Consider the following 16,942-nt stretch of genomic DNA (forward strand, 5'->3'; position numbering starts at 1 on the left):
ATAATTCAAATGGCACAGCTGTATTAAGATAAAAAAGATCATTCATCAGAAAGCTACATATTCATGCACAACTACAGTAATCTGCCGTTGCTTACGTGTGCTTATGAATTCGAAAAAGAATTGTTTACTTTGTCTGTCAGCTAGTACACGATTGAATTTAGACGTTTGTTCCCGATATTTTTGGATATTTCGTACAATTTCCAAAAGCAGTGGAAGTAGAAACCATCCAAAATACAAATTTAAAGTATCGAGTTCGATCGCTGTCTAAAGTCTGCTTATAACTGAGTAAGGAATCAGAACTGAGAATTGAGAATCCCTTATTAAGGAACAGTAGGCGTTGTGGCTGTAGGTTCAGCCAGGTGACTGCCGTGTTTCCACCTCCACTTCAGAGCACTTTTTCTGCTTAACATTCACTTCGCTCTTCGTCTGGTCACAGTCGGACGAGCACCGGTCTAATTCCAGAAGATAATTGCGGAGTAGAATGTACCTAAAACATTGTGTCTGAGAATCATTCATAGTGGTGGAGCTCCTAGGTATTAAGGATTGCAGGTAAACTGGGCGGCAAGATTCCTCTATGACGCTTTCCATTGTCTTACGTCTTGTCCATTGTCTTTTCACCATTTTTTTCGGAAGCTAGTCCGGATTTTCAGCTATGTAGTTCTTGATTTTTGAAGCATGAGGTTGCGAAAGAATGTACGAGGTATTTTTCAAGGCTGTCGAGAAGTCAGACCATAAGTGAAGTTTCATCGAAATCTTGTTGAAAACAAAAAAAAAATACGCTCAGTTCACAATGCCGAGGTTTCAAGAAGTGAGTAGATTGGAGAAAAAGAGATTTTGTTTTCATAGATGAGTGCTATGTGGTGAATTCAAGGACTATAACTTACTAATTACATTTACTAATTTATAGCTACGTTAATATTTACCTTAGGGTGTCTATGGGGCGAAGTATTCACTAGGGTCTTCATTTTCCTGTAAGATACATTACTATAATTTTACTTTTTCCGCTAAAGGATCTCTATAAAAACTTCATTTATTCCTATGTTGTAGTTTTCTGCATTTTACTTGCTGTTTCTGATGTTGTGACGTATTTCTCTGTTCTCATTGATCCTCTATTTGTATTTGAACAGGCAACTTGTCCAAAGGCATGGTTACATCGCAACCTACATGTACAGATAATGTTTCTTTCGTATTCGGTTATACTTTATTTTTTTAGCGACGTCAGTTACAAGCAGAACAATCAACAGAACCCCCGGAGTCTTATATTATACTCTGAGAATGAAATACTGAAATTCATTATAAAAACGAATTTCGGAGCAAGATCAGTTCGCGACGTAACTTTTCGATCCCTGTTTTGTTCCAGAATTTTTTCTGCGTTCATTTCTGTGATCAAACAACAATGCTTGCAGAAAAGAAATTGGGTGGATTGAGGTCGATGCGTGGTGGAAATTGCTATTTATTGATAGGGAACAGTAGCAGCAGAATGTCAAAAAATTTCTGCTGCTGTCTCGTACATTTCTCCATCAGTCTGGATGCCTGTCCAAATATCATGCAGTTTTTTTCCCCTTGTTAGTGTTCGATATGCAAAATGCTAGATAGATATAAATATAAAGGAAAGTGCGCCTAGCATGATAATTATCGACATGCAGGTGCGTTCTATCAAGGTGAGTCCCATCACATCATTTCCTCCCTCAAATGATCGAATGGCTTTCTAAGCAACAACCCCTGCTTCTACTCTTCTTCATTTCTTCCGCGTTCGCTGGACAAAGTGAGTTCTTTTAATGGATTTTGATTGGTGCTAGTTTTGTGGCGAGTCATGTAACTGGAAGCCGCGTACTTTAAACTCTTTGAACCGCCCATTGTGGATGAAAACGTCTTGTACTCATAAGTGCACCAAGGTTGAGATTTTCGACAGACTTATCTTCACACCCGCTTCTCTGAAGTCGAAACGAAATTGTAACAAAAATTATCTGCGGCACCCGTTTTTTTCCTTCAATTCGCTCAAGCGGGCGTCAGTAATACAACCATTTGTTCTAATCACGTGCAAGAGTCGAACTGTTTCTACCTCCTTGTACACTCTCGAGGAAAACGAAAAATGTCGTATTTTCTCTAGAGGACTTCATGATTGGTCAATAGTCCTCCTTTTGAGCGGTTTTATGGAAATCAGTTGCTCACGGCTCGTGACCAACGGGTTTCCGTGAAATCACGTTCTTGTCATCTCTTGTTCTTGTTCTTGTCTCATCAATGTTCTTGTCACCTAACTCTACTAAACCAATTGGCAGATGCAGCAGAATCCCTAACTTTTGCTTTCTGACATTGGACGAAAGTTCTCTTCCAATTATGTGAAGCGAGATTTTCCTACCTTAACTATTTCTCGTCTCGTTTAAGCCTAAGGAACTTTTTTTTGAAAGCATTTCATAGTTTTATGAACATTTTAAGGTCGAATTTCAAGGTTGCTCAGAGAATAGATTTTTCACAGTGAGTGTATGAACATAAATGTGGATTCCAGAGAATTGATCATTCTAAAAACAACTTCTCTTTTTGGTTACTCCTAAAAAAGCGACAAGTTCAGCATACCAAGGCCAAGTACCAGGCCTAAGTTATCCAGAGAGAACAATCTTGCTCGAATACCATAGCAAACTGAGAATTTTTATTCTCAGAAGAATTTTTGTCATTCAATTGGAAAAACGCCATCTTGGTAACTAGTGGTTCTATCCACGGCTGTATGGCTTCCAGTCCTGACATAGTTTTGCTTTTGGGTTTTTTATAATTTTATGAACGGATGGATGTTCCATAGAATGAGACAATATGACAACAACTTTTCTTTTTACTATTCCCATGACAGCGACAAGTTTCAGTATGCCAAGGCAACGCAGCAGGTCTCGAAGATGCACAGAGAACAGAGTTGCTGAAGTATCATAATGATCTAAGGGAGAGTATTGCCAAAGGCCAGGCCAGTAATAACGAAGGATTATTGCCATCAGCCAAGAATATGTATAAACTGGTGAGGTGATCTGAAGAAATATGCAAATTGTCCACCTTTCAAACATTTCCAGTACTGTCTATTTGAAAAAAAAATTTCGAAGAAAGAGAAGTTCTATTCGTAGCTTTTAAGTAAGTCGTAGGAAAGTTGACAGTAGTGTAAATAAGAGCAGCAAGAGGGTACAAACGGCAAAATGACAAATAGAAAAAAAATGTCGGCGCCAGACATATAGTTTCCAGACTTAGTATAAAATTGGTTTGATGCCTTCATCTGGAAGCTTTGTGCCAAAAATGGATTCATTCAAATCTTTTGAGGAAGCAGTAAGCATCAGCTTGATAATTAACAATGGAGAAGTTTCGAATGAACGAAGATTTTGTGCCTGTTGGCCGTTAGGAATGGGAGGAATCGGGTCAATGAAGTAAATTTTAGAACCTTGCTTAGAAATTCGTTAACGACTAAAAGTTAGGAAAATTTGAACAAAAGAAACTGAAGCTGTATATGTGAATGAGAGTGTAAAACGTTCGGCTTCAAACACTTATTTTTAGCGAATTTCACCTCTGTTCGACTTTATCTGAGCGTTTTGGCTCGCAGAGAGAATTGATGTTGTTCTAATTCCCGATCAAAAATTCCATATTTAATCAGGAATATGCTCTGTACTCATTATTGCATACGATTTTCTGCTTAATGAATAGTGTTCCGATTTTTTTCCTTTGAAGAAAAGATGCGTTCTAGAAGTACGATTGTAAAATGGAGAAAGTACTATTCGAACAACTCAAAAAATGCGAAGGCCGTGTTACATTCACTAACGGATACGGTCAAAACATTGCAGTGTAAGTTGTTCACATTTCCTGTACCTTCCAGCTTTATCGGTAATAATTTGTGAGTAGTTAGAACATATTGTTGCGTCGCTCAATATAAACAGTTCCACCGATGAATTTAGGTTAGTTTTTCTAATTATGAGCTTGAATTAGTTCTATTAATTATTTTTATCTTGAATTTTCGCGGAAGTCTACATAGATTTCTTAAACAAAACACTTGGAGAAAATAGTTTCTTTATCTTTAATATCTTTGTACTTTGTAATTTTATTATTATTTTATTTGAATTCCAGGATCCAAGAAGCTTTTATCGCTGATAAGAATAATCGGCTCAAGATGGCGTTGGATATCTGGCATAGCCCTGTGAAATATTACGGTCTAAAAAGTTCCGGTAACAGATATAATGACGCACGGCTCTACACATTTGCTAATGTAAGCAGTTAGCTTGTTGGCGAATTGAGCACACATTTTTAAAATATCAATATAGTTATTATTACTTATAGTGTTTTTATTTTTTAGTATCAGTACTAGTACCACCATTAGTACCATTATTAGTATTAGTATTACCTTCTAAAATATGGTCTGTATGCATAGAAGACAAAATTGCAGAATAAACAAAGGAATCAGTTGAATTAGAACTCCGATTTGTTGTTTACCTGATTACTTGTTTACTTGTTTCGATGTAACTTCAGATGGTTTATGCGAAAACACTTCGAATCGGATGCGCATACAAAGATGGTTGTAACCACAACAATGTCGTGAAAACGCACGTCTCGTGCATTTACAATCTTGTGTAAGTCGTTTAATTGATTCAGAACTTAATTTTTCTCTCAACAGTAAATTCTGATAAAGCAATTAGTGTGTTAATTCAATTCAAGTGAAGAAAATCAGCAAATCGATTCTCTTGCATAGTCAAGACCAATCTTCCATAATTCAAGAACCTGGGAGCATAGAAAAAAGTGAAATACCGAATTCAACAACTTTATTCAACCTGTATTGTCCTTCGCAGTAGAGAGATAAAATTACTCAGTCCTAATATTTCAAAAAATGCAACATCTAACTAACTCTCACTTCTGTGAAAGAATATTTTTCTTCTGATTTCCAACGTCACATCGTAAAGAAGACAGAATTGAAAAGAATTTGTTAACATAATTGTGGAGTTTTGCTTTGCTTTGCTTTAGTTGCCAGGAAAAAAAATTCTGTACACTTTGAACCCTCTTGAACATTTCTTAAATTCAATTCCCTGTGAACAGACTTTTCATATCGTGTTGTATGATAAAAATTGCAAAGAAAATAGAACTAAATTAGGGTTAACATATTTTTTTTACCTCAAAACACCCCGTAGTCATTTCGATGCCGTTGTTGATAGATTTATTTTTACTCCATACACATGTTTATTAAAGAGGAGGATTTCCAAACAATGTTCTGTGGGAAGAGGGAACCGGGTGTAAAACGGAAGGTGATTGTAAAACATATCCTGGTTCATTATGTGTCAAAGCTGAAGGATTGTGTCGATATCAAGGACAACCACCTGTACCAGGTTGGCTTATTCATGCAATTTTCGCTCGTCATCGTTTGATGCGTTATCTTTTAAAAAGTCATCTCTTGATGCTCAGTATAGGAGGAGAAGAAAACAAAATGTGCAGCGCTAATAAAGGGATGTCAGATTCAACGAGGAAAATGGTGCTTGAAGCTCACAATACCAAAAGGTACGATAAAATTAACTTCTTTCATTAAAACAAGAAATAGAAACGGTTTCATGGCTAGATATTTTGAAATAATTCTTAAAAATTCTGATCTCACCGAGGAATTACAGGCAGCAAATTACATTGTGTTGCTTATATGCCTTGAAGGCATCTTTGAAGAACATTTTCTCCCTAACCATACGAGCAACGAAGTAAAAACGTATACACTCTTCATTATTACAAGATTTTCGTCACCTTACGCGTTGATTTGCATAATATTAACATTATTTCTAATTTGGTGTTACAGTATGAACCATCTCCATCTTATCCTTATTTATACAGCCCACAGAGGTGCGTGCACGATCCAGGGGACGGGTTCTCTGTTTCTCGTTCCTTCACCAGCTTCTGTTCGGACACTTCTAGTGTACTACTTGTTTCTAGTATAGTACTGTTTGTGATCGACACAGCACTGCCTGAAACTGCCATTCTAAAACATTTCCAGAAGAAAAAACATCGGAGAAAGAGACGCAGGATGATCTTTTCACAATATTTGCAACGAATTCGAAGGATTCACTTTCTCACACCTTTTCCTTTAGGATTCGCTCCTGATTTTTCTCATTCAATGAACCTTTTTTGCTCAGGGTGGCTTATAAAAAGGATAACCTGGTAGTCCTATTTTCTTGGTATTTCTTCTAAGGCGAAACGTCCAGTCGTGCCCCGAGTCCGCTCCAAGGAGGAGCAGCGGGCATCGGTAGGGGCTCCCGGGTCTGGAGCGGCTCGCGCTGTCGCAGTTACCACATCTCGGCTTAGCCTCGGTATTGAAACAACACCTTCAAATACGAAATACGATAAACGAGCACCACAAAAGGAAAAAAAGAAACGGGACCCCGAGCGCTTGGAGCAAGTCCTTATATACTGCAGCTGACGCGGGAAAGCTACCGTAATATTGGCCATTTCCCGCGTCCGCATGAGAAAGTGATGTTCGCTGGCTGGGAGAGTCATGCTGGGCATGACCCTTCCTATGGCTCAAAATCTGCAGAAGATTTTTTCAAAACAGGTCAGCCAAACATCCCAACTAGCCAAAAATCTTGAAAAAATGATAAGATATAAGTTTAGGATTAGGAAATCACCTAATTTCCAAACAACACTCTTCCTAACTATCTTCCTCAACTTTTAATAGGAAGAATTTGAGTCGAAAAGATTTATTCAGAAGTCTACTCGCAAGAGGTAAAGTTCGTAACGGCCAGAATCCAAAAGGCAATCTTTCTACTTCCTCTTATATGCCGGCAATGGTGAGTATCCACGAATATCTTAGGGTCCCAAGCTTGATCTTCTCGCACAATTAAAAATGGAGTCTAACGAGAATTTCATACTTGAGGTATGAAAACTCTCTTTTGTTCCTAACCCACAGTCAATATTTTAAGGTGTATGACTGCGATGTTGAGGCATCAGCGATTCAGTATGCTAGCACCTGTCCCTCTGCTAAATCACCCGAAGGATCCCGAAACGGGTATGGAGAGAACTTTTACGTGTACCCAGAACCAAACGCTGATCCAACCGAAGCGTTCAAAGAAGTGAGTTTGAAAGGTTGTCTTAAATTAGTGGAACCAATTGCGATAAAAAAAAAACAAAGTTAGTGATCAAGGATCTTTTTACAGATTACACAAATGAAAAGATTTTAAGGCAACAGAGAGTTGGTGGAATCAAATTAATGCTGATTCTATCAACGGGGGATTGAGATATCAGGACAGCCTGAACGAGAAAAAGATCGATCAGACAGCCTTCACACAGGTGCGTTTATTGCGATCGAGTAAAATATTGGTTAATAGGATGGTGATGCCCGATTATTCTTTTCGTTGTTTTGTAAATGTTAGCAAAAAATAATAACAAAATAGACACCAACTAAATTATCACCAACTAAATGAGAGCACTTAAAGAACTTCCACAACTGTTGTATTTAACTCCTGTTATTATCTTTGTTAGTATTTCCAAAGCAACCAAAAGAGATACTACATTATCCTAGATAATTCCATGACCTCGAAAGCTCAAATTGTTTCTGAATTATTTATAAAGTGAAAAAAAATGATTTTTTAGATGGCTTGGGCGAAAAGTGTGAAACTTGGCTGTGCCATACAGACGTGCTCTTTGACCTCCGTCGTTATTTGCCGTTATAGCCCTCCGTAAGTTTGCTAATTCATCTACATCACATTAATCTACAACAACTTCCTTAAAAATGCATAATTCCAGAGGTAACATCCTCAACGAGGTAATATACACAAAAGGAGGAGTGTGCGGTGGCTGCATAGCGGCTTGCGACAGATCCGTTGGACTGTGCAATTTTTATAATCGATTATAATATGCTGGGAAATTTTCCTCAGTGTAATTTTCGTATAAAAAGACATTTGGGTGCTGATGGAGCCATTTCCAGTATTGATCAACTTGCGGATTTTCTTACAACAACCCATACAAACAAAAAATAAAATAGAACTGAAAAGTGGTTCGAACATAAAAAGCAGTGACATCTTTTCTAAGAAATCTCTGTTATTAGCTCTTCTTCTACAAAAAGAATACAGGAATAATGGTAGTAATAATAACAATAATAATAATATTTGAAAATATTCAAAAGAAATGCAATCGCTCAACTTAAAATTTAACTTAAACCTTTCTATTAAAACGACATTAAAAAAACACTCTCTAATTAATATGAGACTATTCACAGTAGAGCATTCCAGTGTACAAGGTTTGGGATAGAAAGTCAGTGAAAAGGTAACACTGCATTATTTTTTCAAGCAATCACTGTCAAAAAAGCATTGCAATAGAACTAAGAGATTCGGGAATACAGGAAAAAATAACAGCAGACTCTAAATATTCTTCGTTCTCAAGAAATCCACCGAGTTTAACATAATAAGACAAAGAATGATCAGTGATCATATTGGTATTTGATGCGTCAACAAAAGTATCACACTATATGAACTGAATAAAAATTCAATTAATTTCAAAAAGAGGATTTAAGGAAGATTCATTAACTCGGAAATAGATCGGAAAAGTCTCATTCAATTGAATTGTGCTTGATTTTGTAACGAATGACTTTTCGCTGCAACTCCTGACATCTATGAGCGATTGATCCACGTTTCCTTGATCTCCATGCTCCCGCATGAAAGGAAAAAACCTTTAGGTAAAGAAAGATGGAGTCTTGCTGATTAGGAGATCTGTCATCGGACTCTCGTGGACATCAGTTCGCACAGAAAAATCCCATTATCGTCCCTATGCTCCTTTATTAAAGCCTTTTGAGATGGACAAGTTTATGGAAAAGTTCACTCGGAAGTCTTTTTTCCCCTACTTTATCGGGGCTTTAATAGATTGAAAAAGACTCATTCATTAATTATTATTATTATTATTATTTTTTTTTTTATTTTTTTTTTTTTTTTTTTTTATGTTTGTTTATATATATATATATATATATATATATATTGTTTGTTTTTGGCAAACATTTGAGTGATAAATTATTTCTGCTGAAAAAAAGTCACGGTATGTGTTGACTTATAGGAATTCGATCGTGTCCCATGCCCTACTGCATCAGAAATCAAAATTGAAAAAAAAAGAATTGCAACGGTGGTATGAATTCTTCAACGGAGGATAAAGTTGCTCTCACTCAGGATAGGAGTTCACAGGAAAACCAAAAAAGGAAGAGATACAAAAAGGCAGCAAAGTACGGACTCGAGTAGGCGGTCGAAGACAGAGCCGGGTAGAGCTACAGCCGCACGCGATCACAGTTCGTATCGACAGATTTTATGTTACATATCGAAGAATGTATCCCACACAAAAGTACTAGCATATTCGTGAGATTTATTTGCGTTTATTTACCCAAAAATTATGTTTCTGCCCACATTTACTGACTTCAAGTTCATTTGCGTATATGTAGTCAAAATTGAGTGTGATCTACCGAGATAGCGCTACGCTTCTGTCGCAACGCACGCTCTCCTCTTGTTTTTTCCACATACTTCTGTACTTTGCCTTCCCGCGATTGATCAGAGTTCAAGCGGAATCACCTCTTCCTCGTTCTTTTTCTTTTTTTTTTTGTAGCAAAGCTTATTTTCCTAATGCACTCAAATATTATAGCAAAAAAAAAGACTGCTGAGAAAACTACAAGCTTAGTCAACAGGTGGAATTTGCTGAAATTGTTTATAAGCCCTATGTTTTGCATTTGTATTCATTATGTTTTTCTCTAGAATGAGAATCCTCTGAAGGAAAATTGCACGACTTTCCACAATTTTACCCAAATCGAGCAGAAAATACGCAATCTGTAGAGAGGCGAGCTCGACTAAGGGGCAAAATAAGCCTAACAGTAGTCTAATACAGTAGAATAATAGGAAAATAGATTAGTATATAGCTGAATATTAGTGAAGTAGCTTAGAATATAGTAAAGACTTCCGTTTCGTCTCTACCCTTAGACGGATGGAGTAGAATACAGAATAGGAACACATTCTCGTGTTCACACCGGCAAACAAACAAATTAGTGTTTATTACTTAGTACGTACTATACACGCATTCTCACAGAAAAGTTATGGTCGTTTGTGCCTTACTTTAAATATTTTGAACAAGTGAATTCAACGTACTCTGAGAATACAGAATTTCAATACATTTTCTCCACCGTTGCAGTAGACATAAGATTTCCTTGTCATTTTTTTCTTACTGAGCATTTGTAAACTTCGGTTCTGTTTGGATTGATCTATCGCTATCGCGATATACCACTGATCCTATACATTTACATTGATGATTGATGTGACAAAACATTTATTACCACTTGCTGTGTGACCATCTTGTTTACAATTACACGATTTGCCAAAATAATAACAAGCACGAGACTCATGCAATAACTTTCGCCATTCCTATGCTACCACCTTGCATGTCATGAACTTGACAGTACTCCCTGATCAATGGTGGTCCGAGCATCCAAGACGGAGAGAAACCGCCGGCAGTAGAAGGAAAGAAGGCGAACATGCATAATCCTACTCCGGTCTGTAAAAATATGTGACTTTACTTTTGAGGGAGGTATTTATCCCGCGGGTAAGAAACCATCGGTACCTTCTATTGTATTGTTTTTAGACGATTTTAGAAGCATTCATAAAATTGATGCCTATTGACGTTGTGTCTCTATTTCCATGACACATTTTTTTTGGACGCAAAACTTACTCAAGAAAGCAATTCCTTACCGAAATTTTGTAGTTCTTTTGGGTCACAGTGTAATTATTTCCGTTGATTTCGAAGACGATATCAGGATCATTGCCACCACATTCGATAAAGTATGATCCTAGCGATTCCCTCCATTTCGCATTAGCTCTGCAAGAAAATCGTAAATGAACACTTTCTTCCCATCCTTTTTAACAGGATCTACTTTTTGATCGCTCACTCTTTTGCAATACTATCCACTATGGCTTGTGGGCCGCCAATGAACGTGGACGCTGTGTTGGAAATTGCTTGCCATCCTGAGCTGGGTGCAGCCGAATATGATCCCACACTCACCCTACATTTATTCTCTTAGAGATGGGAGATTCCGAGAGAGTGCGTCCTCCCCTCAGTGAAGCTTTTACCTCGACAACTTAAACTGCCAGTATGTTCTTGAAGTCAATGGGATTTTGTCGAATGCAGATGAACAGTGTTCAGTGTCAAGACCACCCACAGTCAACTGACCCCCATCAATATCGGCATGTGCGCCGACATGCCGCATGTAAATAACGAAGTATGGCTGAAAAATGTTTGTATAAATAGCAAAAATGTTCAAAATGACTAAAATGATTGGTTTCACATGAACAGCATCCAATACCTGGTCTAATTCGCCTTGATTAAGTAGATTAAACATTGGAGGTGTGATCGAATTCAGTGCGAGAGCGGGCCATCCAAGACCAATCATCCCGTCCTCGGCTTGTTTATTGAATCCTTCACCCATGGTAGTCACTTGACCAAATATCTGTTCGGTGGCACATAATGTAGTATTGGAGAGCTAAAATATGTCCATCACCAATTTCGAAGAATGTAAGACAACTAACTTCTTCTGGATACCTACGCAGAAAGTGTCCTCTCCAAAGAATCCGCTGACATCGCCCGTTTGATAGGAAATTTTGAATGAACCTATTAGTGGAAATTTGATTTTCTGTTGTGTTGAAAACTCCAAAACCTACATAACTAACCTGATTGCTTAACGTATGTGCTGGATAAACTCTGATTGAAGGTGTGCTTTGATGTGCAGGCGTTCTTCGTACTAAAACGGCAACATGCAGTGATGTGACTGGGATGGAGTTGTAATGATGTAAAAGTTGTTAACCTACTCTAGGACATTTCCTGAATTTGTGCAACATTTTGGTTGACAAAACGTGAGACAGGTGTCATGGGTTGTCTGAAAGAAAGAGGTCTGAACTAAAGAAAAAGAGAGAAAAAAAAGAATCCACGAGATGCTGTGGAACTCTGGAAGCGATGTGATGCCGATGAACGATTCTAGAAGATCATCAAAGAACTAAAAGGAAAAAAAAAACCTCTTTGATTTAGTCGTCGGATGCAATTACGTGAAAGTGGTTGTTCAGCGAGTGTATAAAAATACGTAGGTTCACTATAACCACAGAAAAACCACACACCACAGATACTTTCCTTTGATATATGATGGAAAGTGGCAAGAATTTTTGTAGAAGTAATTATGAGGTTTTTATTGGATTAAGAGAATGAATACCAGGTTTCAGTTCCACCTGCTATAAGCGTAAAATCTCGGCTCTTTGATATTAGCTACGGCTTCCAAAGCTTCATTTATTTACTTGTTCTCGAAGCTGCGTTAGGATTAAAAAGCTATGTGGAGTAGCAGAATAGGAGTCAGAAAAGATTACAAAAGTTCCGGTAAATCAGTTTTAGTTTCATTTATAGCACTTCATTTCTTGAATGAAGAACTCGCGGCACAATTTCTTTAAAGCCATCACCTCACGAATCTGGGGTATTGCGGATTTCAGCTGGAGAGTTCCTATACGGGGTCGTATATTGTGGAGAGGAGGGTGACTCCATCCATTCCTTCCTAATTCCCATGAAAAAACAGCCCGAAAAATGCGGCGCGTATACAAGGCTGGCGCGCCCCAATCGAAATCGTTGTAGTAAATAGCGCGCCGGGACGCTCGAAGCTATCTTCCGGGCCGTTTTTTACGGCAATTAGGAAGAAATGAACAGAATCACCCCCTCTCCAAAATTTACTATCCCACATATGAATACTCCATCTGAAATCCGTACCACCTCAGATTCGTGGGATGATGCCTTTAAGTCGAAATCAGTTGCGAGCAATCGCAATCGCGTATTGTCGCCCTCTGGCCTTAAGTAGAAACATCATAGTATACTAACCTGCTTGCAGTATGTACCACAAGTATTTGATTCTCCTTCAGCACAGCTTACATCCGGTACCCAAAGATTCGAAGATCCCGAATCGAGGAAAACCACAAACGTCTGAGGAGGTGTCCCAAGGGTGATTTGAGCCATGTAGGCCATATCGTCGAAGTCGATGACGGGAGTCCCGGCAGAGTTCAATTGTGAACTCTTCGTTATGTGAGCGGCCTTCTGTGCTAAATATTGCTCAAGTTTTCCTTCCTGGTACAGCTTCATTTTCAAGGATGGAGTGTATCTGAAAAAGAAGACATATAAATATCAGCTTTTTTCAGCTGGTTTACGTCTAACGCTTACCGTAGTCCTATTCGATGTAGTTTCGACGAAATTATTTTGCATACGGCTAGGGTAAGGAAGATACGAAAAATCACATGCATGGTCCTAAACTTATTGGGATCACCATAGCATGGTCAAAACTACACAACTTTGTGATTCTTACACTGCTGCTGCAGTAAGCACATACTCTTTTTTTTCAAAAAGATTCAACAGTATCCTGAAAGAAAATCTGGGCCTCTAGTGAGGTGCTAGTAATAGGCTGAGTTGAAAGCGGGTCTATTTTGTAGTGGAAATGATTTTGCAGATTGGCTTGACAATGCATAGTTATATAAAACTGAATTGCTCAATTCTTATTTGAGATGGCCTGCAGGTTTGCAGAATACTTTTCGAAGAGAGATTTAGCTAGATTAGACCGGATTAGATTTTCCGCGGTCGGAAAATCGGACAAGAAGTTAATAGGTACAAATATTTATCTATTTTTGCAAAAAGATTCAACATTATGCTGAAAGAAAATCAGGGCCTCAAGAGTCTAGGGGCAAATATTTAGCCGGTCCCCGGTCTATATTCTAGAAGTAAAGGGACAAAGCGCAGCTGAAGCATACGTTGTCAACTGAAAAGAGACTATAAGGGGCTTTATTTTTACCTTTATTCTCGTTATTCTTAATTATTCGATCCTTAATGGCAGCAGAAGATAAACAACTACAATATAGTTGGATTTGAGTGAAGTTCGGTGCAGTTGCGCAAGCAGCTCTCCAAATGGCGCAATAGAGCTAGCGGTTGGGACCGAGGTGGGACCCCCCAAAGCGGCGCGATGAAGAGTGGTGGATTGTAATCGTAATTAATTAATTATAATTATTATTTGTAATTGTAAGTGTAATATTTGTAATTATTGTATCCGCCACTCTTCATCGCGCCGCTTTGAACGCAACTACTACTAGCGCGCCGATATTCAGGTTCTTTTGACCCCGCTATAGCAGCTGGCCTTGCTCCGTTCTTTGGAATTCAAAATGTTGCAAAGTTGAGCTGGCATTTCAATAAATAGTTGCCTGGAACTGTTTTTATGTCTACAATCAGAAGATGTCGGAAGAATGGCTAGCTAGCAATTACTTGTTTCTAAGACATGTAGACAAGCTTAGAGACTACTAGGCCCTTCTGCGACGATTCTACAAAGTTTCGAAGGGCAAGGAAGAGAGAGATACGTCCAACTAAATAATAATTTGACTGCTTATTAGTAGACTCTTATACTGTGAAGCAAATTCGGCGAAACTCAGATAAGAGCGATAACAGGTGCGCGACATATGACGAAACTGTGATTTGCGAATCGGTGGGTCAAAGTTTAAAGGCGTCACCCCACGGATCTGAGGTGGTACGGATTTCAGGTGGAGTATTCGTATACGGGATAGTAGATTATGGGGAGAAGGGTGGTTCCGTTTATTTCTTTTTAATTGCCGTAAAAAACGGCCCGGAAGATACGGCTTCGAGCCTTCCGGCGCACTATTTTCTAAAAGGAGTTCGATTGGAGCGCTCTTCTGTGCACGCGCCGCATCTTCCGGGCCGTTTTTTATGGCAATTAGGAGGAAATGGACGGAATCATCCTCCTCTCCATAATCTACGATCCCGTACACGAATTCTCCACCTGAATTCCGTACCACCTCAGATTCGTGGGGTGATGCCTTTAAATAGAGGCCATCAGTTAATATGAGGTGACGTGGAACGTTTTCTTTATCAGTTCAATGATGTTGTTGACGTCATTTTAAGTTGAAAAATCATTCTGTGATAAATGTTTTGGGAAAACCCATGCTCAGAGTAATACTCTTAAATTGTGTCTATATTATAATACAAAGACTGCCGTTAAAGCGTGGAGGTGAAAGGACATTTCCCCTATTAACTATTAACTTAACAAACCGGAACCTGTAAGCAGAAAAAGGTTTTCTTTCTCCACCTTTTTTCTTATTTATTATTTTTACCATTTTGTTGATTTAGTTAGGCACTTGGAGGTGTGGCGGAGTCGGTAAGAGGTTCCGCTGTCTTCATAATCGAGCGGAGGTTCAAATCTGTCCTAGTCCATGAAGTATTTTGCTTAAATTTATTTTTTAAAAGAAAAGAAGAAAGCGTTGTTAGAAAAGACTATCTTAATTTTACACAAAGTGCCGTTACTATATAACTTCTGTGCTCATCGTGTGCTTACATCTTCTATGGTGACAAATGTTCCATTCAGAAATAGAATCTTTTTCGCTTTTTTTTCGAGTCGTCGAGGCATTTCGAACACAAATACAGTTGCACGTGCAGTTTTTTGTTTAGCCTTATCCATTTGTATTCTTCATATTTTCTATCACCTACCATTTGTTAGTTATCTTCTTGTTGCTTTTCCTCTCTGTCGAGGTGCCACCGTAGCTTACATTTCCAGCGATCGTGGCGAGAATTTTTATCCATCTAGGAGCGTAAGATAATCCTGTTATTTTCATGCTTGAAGAATAAAGTAAAGTTTAAAGTGTCTGGCGTCGATCAAATCACTTGGGATGCGCCACCACGTTCACTTAAATTCAGAATCGTTCAAGGTTTACGGGCTGGTGACTGTGACTGACTACAATGACTTGCGGTGGCTAACCGATGTGTCAAGTCGGTGTTTTTATCCTCCCAGATAAGTCTGGCACCAATTTATCGACCCCAGAGGGATGAAAGGCTTGGTGAGCACTAGGGCGGCTTCGAACCTCCGATCGTGCAGGAAGCGGAACCTCTAACCGCTACACTACACCCGCCCCGCTTGAAGAATACAGGTTGTTTCTAGTGTACAGAAGACAGAATGATGGCGATGGAAGAAAGCATTGTTTAAAACGCCCCTTTAAAATTCTCATTCTAGTTCTCTGATCTGTATTTTGCCTAGAAGAGTTGTGGCTCCGTTTAGGACCTCTTTTGTTGCGCATTTTAATGAATTTGAAGAGAAAGAGAAACCATATGAGTGGATGCGGATATGGATTCATCACTGCATTTGGAAATTGAAAAGAATATGGAAATTGTTGCGCATAATGGTTTGATTTCCTTTTTGATGTGTTGTAAATATTTATTTGTTTAGTGTTTACATTTACATGTAATACTGTATACTAATAAACAGTTTTAAAACGGCTGTGCGCGTGTTAGCTTGTTACCTGACATCATTTGAATTTGCAACCCAGTGGCGTCATTTGTTTTTTTTGCTTTTTTTTTACATTTACGTTCCAAAGACGAGAGACATACGTACGACAGAAAAAGAAAACTGTGAATAACATCCATCACACTGCACTTCCGTGGTTTTTAGACCGCGCCGATCGTTACAAGACGATTGAACGATCGATCTGTACTGCATTATCCTGCATTCATTGGGGGAATCTGATAGGAAACGCAGATGTGAGGAGCTTCGCATCTGCAAATGCAAAATATTACGCATCCCTGTATCGGGAACTGTGTAATCAAACAATCTTGTGTATCTTTGTATTTGTTGAAAATTTTAATGTCATTCTAATATCATTATGACAATAGTTTAAATGACTAAGCTGTTTGAAAGTATTTCTAAATGTTAAATTCTTAATACATTTGAAAGAGAGTGGTGTGATTTCGTAACCGTTCGTTCGTGAATATTTCACTCTATTGAAAGTTTCATTTATTATTTAGTAGTTATTATTTATTTATATATTTTAGTATTTATTTAGTAGTTCTCTTTGATGGTTTTTTGAAATCGTTGCGATTTCCGTATGTAGCTTCTTATTCTCCTCGTATTCTTCTCAAAGTATTTTAATTT

General features: G+C 38.2%; 2 protein-coding genes across 4 annotated transcripts; one reads left to right on the forward strand and one right to left on the reverse strand.

Annotated features, from left to right (window-relative positions):
• Positions 1-1,625: 1,625 nt before the first annotated feature.
• On the forward strand, positions 1,626-7,837 carry RB195_016328 (uncharacterized protein; the record flags this gene model as incomplete). 2 transcript variants are annotated; one of them, XM_064207433.1, is made up of 13 exons in its annotated part: positions 1,626-1,661; positions 1,714-1,765; positions 2,856-3,001; positions 3,713-3,810; positions 4,090-4,228; positions 4,489-4,589; positions 5,200-5,336; positions 5,418-5,505; positions 6,692-6,773; positions 6,906-7,055; positions 7,165-7,272; positions 7,576-7,661; positions 7,729-7,837. In XM_064207433.1, the coding sequence occupies 13 exons, from the start codon at positions 1,626-1,628 to the stop codon at positions 7,835-7,837; spliced, it is 1,332 nt and encodes a 443-aa protein (XP_064063313.1). The 2 variants fall into 2 exon arrangements, with proteins under 2 accessions (XP_064063313.1, XP_064063314.1); XM_064207432.1 differs by having other exon boundaries at positions 1,641-1,661.
• Positions 7,838-10,347: 2,510 nt separating this feature from the next.
• On the reverse strand, positions 10,348-13,268 carry RB195_016329 (uncharacterized protein; the record flags this gene model as incomplete). 2 transcript variants are annotated; one of them, XM_064207434.1, is made up of 10 exons in its annotated part: positions 10,348-10,500; positions 10,695-10,821; positions 10,892-11,005; positions 11,073-11,227; positions 11,306-11,482; positions 11,546-11,610; positions 11,670-11,740; positions 11,808-11,875; positions 12,853-13,129; positions 13,189-13,268. In XM_064207434.1, the coding sequence occupies 10 exons, from the start codon at positions 13,266-13,268 to the stop codon at positions 10,348-10,350; spliced, it is 1,287 nt and encodes a 428-aa protein (XP_064063316.1). The 2 variants fall into 2 exon arrangements, with proteins under 2 accessions (XP_064063316.1, XP_064063315.1); XM_064207435.1 differs by lacking the exons at positions 11,546-11,610; positions 11,670-11,740; positions 11,808-11,875.
• Between the last annotated feature and the right edge of the window lie 3,674 nt (positions 13,269-16,942).

This window comes from Necator americanus, chromosome V, assembly GCF_031761385.1.
Source record: "Necator americanus strain Aroian chromosome V, whole genome shotgun sequence".
NCBI lineage: Eukaryota > Metazoa > Nematoda > Chromadorea > Rhabditida > Ancylostomatidae > Necator > Necator americanus.